Genomic DNA, 5,574 nt, shown 5'->3' on the forward strand with positions numbered 1-5,574 from the left:
ATAACTCAGTCTTTGATTCATTTTTGTACATCATAGTGAGAATGAGGTATCATTCTTGTGTCTTGTACATAAGACAGTCAAGAACAACTTATTCTGAAGTGAAAGATGCCAAGTTGGACAGTGATGGACAATAACTTAGCCAAAAAGATCCTAAGTAAAGATAGAGTCCTCACTGCATCCATATAAACAAGACAACAGATTCGTTAGCCTTGAATACGTATTACAGGTGTCAACAAACCTATTAGTTGTTATCCATGTCCTACTTAATACCTTTTTAACTTATACCTACCATCCATGTAGTGTTAAATATCAGCAAATATCCATTCTTAGAACAATAAGCCACATATGAAAGTGACTGTGTGTGTGTGTGTGTGTGTGTGTGAGAGAGAGAGAGAGAGAGAGAGAGAGAGAGAGATAGATAGAGAGAGAGAATTTGTATTTGATTTGTGCTTCAAATTTGAGCCTACCGTATTCCCAATTCTCTACAATTTTGGCGTGCATTTAATAGCTCTCCCTCACATCTCTCAAATGAGTCCTCTCATGCTTGATTTGGAGCTTATTTGAGCTCTTGAGCCCTCGACTACCTACTTTAGCGAGGTCAAAGGGGCAAAGCTTGTATCTTCCAACAAGCAGTCGGATTGGCCACCACGGTCTAAGACAAGCGTCCTATCTTGGAGTTGTGAGAAGCCTTGCATAGTCCACGTCTAAACCAATTTTGATTCCATCAGAGGGGTTTTCTCGTGCGTAGTTAACCCCATTTGAAGCCAGTGAATAGCCTTGCACCACCCTTTCAAGGAGCCCACAGAGCCGTTGTTTTCAAGATCTTACTTAGAGCCATATCCCGCAAACAGAAGAACCGGTAGCAGCTTATCAAAGAGAAGCCCTCACTTGGAACCTCTTCCCACCGGCAACATAAGCACAAAAATCGTCGAGCAAAGCTTTCAAATTTTAGTCAAAGAATTTTTTAAAGATCCCTTCTTGACACCACATTGTACAATATATATGGCCTTGCACATCACTACATTTGCAATGTATGTTTACATTCGTGTTACAACTTCAACACCTATGCCCAACATTGTGAGAGGATTAGACACTACCATCTTGAAGATGGAAAGACCTTCCTCAAGGGCGAAACACTTGTGCACCATTGCTTCGTATGCCATGTCTATGATCCAAGCATCAGTCACCTATGTCGCACCACTTATGACCAGGCCAAGAACATCACCGAAAGAACAACCAAGATCAATAAATGACAACAACATCAAGATATGGAAAGGACAACAAAGTACAACAAGTTTTGCATATTTGTGCGGGGGACAAAATCCTCCAAAACAAACAATAACATAACAACGCCGCGAACATGTGTGCACTCAATTGTATGTCACCCTCGTTTGTGTCAAGGAAGCTTTGTGAGTCTACCCATGTGTTTGTGAGACTTGTGTGCTTACCCTTTTGTGCCAGGGGAGTTTTTGTGTGTGTGCCTAGACCTTGATGTTTTGTGTGCCTACACCCTTTGTGTCCAGGGGAGGCAGATTTGTGTTTGAGGGGAGGCAGTTTGTGTGAGAGCAATACCTTTTGTGTTATGTGAAACAATACCCACAAGGGGAGGATTGTTGGGGTGTGGGCATTGTTGCCCCCTCATGTGTGAAACTCCTCTCATGTAAGCAATCCTATGTGTTAGCCATGTAAGCCAAAACCAAGTGAATATGATGTGGACAAAGCCTAGTCATGTAACCATGAATGCATCTCTCATTATCCTCCCTAACCCTTTCAAGCATGAGAATGCTAAAAATAAAAAACAACTATATGGCCTTTTGGGTTCTTTTTAGAAGAAGGCAAGTAGAAGGGAATAAGAGGAGTATTCTGGGTGCTATTATTCGGTTTTTTTTTGGCCAGTTTTGAGCATGTGGAGAGAAGGAAGAAGATGAAGGAGAACATGATAATTCTCTCTCTCTCTCTCTCTTACACACACACACACACACACACACACACACACACACACACACACACAAAACAATTGGGTGATTGATGTGATCGTTGATGTTTCTATCAAATTGGATTGAAGAGGAAGCTTGCAGAGGTTCTTGATTTTGCGATTGGAGTCTTTTGAGGTGATTGGAGCTTCATAAACATATTGAACTCGGTTAATGGTTTGGGTTGAGCCATCAAGTGTATGCCAATAAGATTTAATGCATATTGTTGTTGTGCTTTGATTGGATTACCAGATTCTTGGTATTCTTGGGATTAAGTTAATCTACATGTATTGGCTCTTCAATCTTCTATATCTCTCTATGAGTATTTGCAATTAGTATATAATTACTCTATATCATCGTCTTAACACTCTTACTTAACCTAGCTTAACCGACGCCTGTTAGGCCTCCCCTCGAGCATAAACTTTCGTGACAATGTGTTAAGGGATAGATTTCCTAAGCTCCCCCTCAAACTAGAAGTGTCTATTGTAGCCAGTGTTTTGCAAAGTCTTTTTCCTAAGCAGCCAAGTTTCGTCCTTGTAAAGATGCAAACTGGAAATACTAGTAAAAATGTTCAAATTTGTAGGAATTTTGAACTATTTTCTTATATACTTGCCAATTTTTCTTCCATTTACCATGGTTTGCAACTGGTCAATCTTGATTTCTAAGCAACTCAAGGTTTAACTGAGGCAAACCATTTCCAAACATTGGAAATTTGTAGCCCCAGCGTGACTCAGAGCCAGTTCACCTAGAATGCTGGTTGCGAACATGTTGGCAACCGAAAACCCATCGGTTGTGAATTCACGTGAGCTGCAAGAAAATTGAGAAAGATGAGAGAGAAGGTCATTTTGGTCCCACCTTTTCTCTCAGAAAAGCAATTTGACGTAAAAAGGGTAGCCAGTTTTAGATCGTGCGTTTGTCTGTAGTGTGGTTGCCTTCTTGCTTCACCTCCCAGGGGTGGAGCGGGACTGCAACTACTTCGCAACCTCAGATTCGCAACCTGTAGGAAACCGGCCATGGAAACAACGTGGGTTTGCAACTGGTTGCCAACCGGTTCGCAACCACGCTCTCATGTGAACTGACCCTCAGCTGTGAGAAAGGTGCGTGCGAATGCAGTAGTAATTTGAATTCAAAATGCCAATATTTTCAGAAAAAGCAGGGCACGCGCCAGCTTTACTTTTAGGGTGCCAGGTAGGCTATAGCGCGTGTGAGGCACGAGCTGGCTTTGCCACGTGGGCTCTATCTAACCGTCCATCGCCGCCCTTTCCGCATTATCTAGTGCTGACCAGTAATATTCATTAAAATCCCATCTTTCCAAGTGTCGAGAAACCCTAATTTCTTGTGCACAGAGTTTTTCTTCGATTTCTCTGCAAAGTGCGTGTTCGGTCTCGATCTGCTGCTTGGTCCTCCGAAGGTCTTCTTCAAAATGCAGCATCACCTCATCTCTTCTGCGCCTTCGCTCCGCCCCAGTCACAACTCGCTGCTTCATCTCGTGCCAGATCCGAAAATATGCCAAAAGCCGCCTCCGCAAACTGCTCTGGCATCCAGTTTTTCTCCAATTGGCCTGCGAAGACGCTATGGACTCTTGCCCTGTGGATTGCTTCAGAGCATGCCGCATCTGCAGTTTAAGCCCATAACTATAGTGGGTGCCACTCTGATGAATGCGCCTGGTGACGAAGACCCCCAAACAGAAAGAGTTTCGGCATCTTTGCCTGGTGATGAAGACCGCCAAAGAGAAAGAGTTCCGGCAGGCAAGGTATGCACGTTTGTTTTGGACTTACAGATCATCTGAAAAAGAGCTTGACAGTTAGATATGCCGTGTGTACGAATATATCTGTTGCACGTCTTGCAATTTTCTATGGACATTACTGGAGGTGAACGATTCTGCTGTGAGTTATTGTATTTTCGCAGGTAGCTGGCTGTCTTCTTTGTCAATGCAATGCCATTGTGCTGTATGTGTGATGCGCATGTGCCTTGTTGCACCTTCTTATTTGGTTCTTTTCTGCAAGCAGGTGCCTAGGCTGTCTTCTTTGTCAATGATTGTGCTGTATGTGTGGCACCAGGCGAAATGCACACGTGCCTTGTTGCACCTTCTTATTTGGTTCTTTTCTGCTAGCAGGTGCTTAGAATTGCTCTATCAGTGGCCACTGTTGTTGGAGCGGCTGTCCTTCTGAAGGCCGGTTCTGCACTTGCAAGTTCACAGCTTGTGATTCCGAGCATATCACACTCAGCGGTGGCCACTAAAGGTGGAAGAGAGCTCCTTGTTAGTGCGTGGATGGGACTCATGGCTGGCTGCCTTCACACACTTACAGGGCCAGACCATCTTGCTGCCCTGGCTCCATTGTCTATAGGCCGAACAAAGCTTGAGAGTGTGGCAGTCGGTGCTCTTTGGGGTTGTGGACATGATGCTGGGCAGGTTATTTTCGGTATACTGTTCCTACTATTGAAAGACAAGTTGCAAATTGAAATCATACGAACTTGGGGTGCACGTATAGTCGGCATGACTCTTCTTGCAATAGGTATAACAGGCATTAAGGAAGCACAAGAAGTAGCAATGCTGCCATGTTTAGCTGGTGACAGCAGCGGGCTTGGGCCGAATGTGCTACCTCACATGGAACCAGTGAATAATACCAGAAGGAATGCTGGTTTTACTACATTTGCAACAGGCATAGTTCACGGTTTGCAACCAGATGCCCTTATCATGATTCTTCCTGCACTCGCCTTGCCGTCTCGGTTTGCTGGTGCTGCTTTTTTGACTATGTTCCTACTTGGCACGGTCTTGTCAATGAGCGGCTACACTGCCTTCATTGGCTCTTGCAGCACTGCTCTTCAGAAGCGGATACCAAGAATTACTGAACACCTAGCATGGGGTTCATCGCTGGTGGCAATCCTTGTAGGGATTGGGATCCTGGCGAGTGAGCTTTTTGGGCTCTCCATTTTTTAGTATGGGGATCACCTCAGATAGCAAGCTAACAAAAAACCAAAGTCAGGTAAATTCGTCGATACTACTTCAATGCCACAGGCATTCAAAGAGCGACCAGGTTTCTTAATGACCACTTGAGTGGCTTTTGTGACAAATATCACCTGCTGTTTTTCACCCAAACTGGAACCTCATGGGCACCTAATTAGGATTTTGGATTATGGCAATCTGAAGAGCCCTCATACAACAGATGCCACTGCCTGGCATTCTCTCTGTAGCAGGTATGCTCTTGGCTATCACGGTTTGGATGCTTTTGCAAGCAACCATGTACTGGAAACTGTCTATATTGATGTGTTTGTATAATTTGGATCCACTATATATTATCCGTCTCATCTCTGGACTTTCTGCCATTCATTTTATTGCGTGGCTAAAAGGTTTTGGCTGAGTGTCCCTTGTAGTAGTGCTTTGCCCAAGTGTATTACATAGACCAATTTGCTTTTCTTGTGTTTTGTTAGCATGGTCCTCTGCTAAAGTAGTAACGATTATGCAAATATTGGAGTGCATGGTGCAAATTTTGAAAAGTTTAAATGTTTGTAAGATTGTAACGTATCTGGTCAATGAGATTATTGGTCTAGTAGTGGAGATTGCTAAGGATTTTCAGCCTCTGTGTATATGTGGAATTTG

The 5,574-nt window shown here is 43.7% G+C and overlaps 1 protein-coding gene across 1 annotated transcript; it reads left to right on the forward strand.

Annotated features, from left to right (window-relative positions):
- The first annotated feature begins 3,287 nt into the window (after nucleotides 1–3,287).
- Nucleotides 3,288–5,300, forward strand: LOC147422098 (chloroplast protein FOR GROWTH AND FERTILITY 1-like). Its single transcript, XM_086503399.1, has 2 exons — nucleotides 3,288–3,726; nucleotides 4,090–5,300. Exons 1-2 carry the CDS (start codon nucleotides 3,397–3,399, stop codon nucleotides 4,912–4,914), a joined length of 1,155 nt encoding a protein of 384 aa, XP_086359525.1. The 5' UTR covers nucleotides 3,288–3,396; the 3' UTR covers nucleotides 4,915–5,300.
- Nucleotides 5,301–5,574: the final 274 nt, after the last annotated feature.

This window comes from Adiantum capillus-veneris, chromosome 27 (genome assembly GCF_014529385.1).
Source record: "Adiantum capillus-veneris isolate H3 chromosome 27, ASM1452938v2, whole genome shotgun sequence".
In the NCBI taxonomy this organism is placed as follows: Eukaryota; Viridiplantae; Streptophyta; class Polypodiopsida; order Polypodiales; family Pteridaceae; genus Adiantum; species Adiantum capillus-veneris.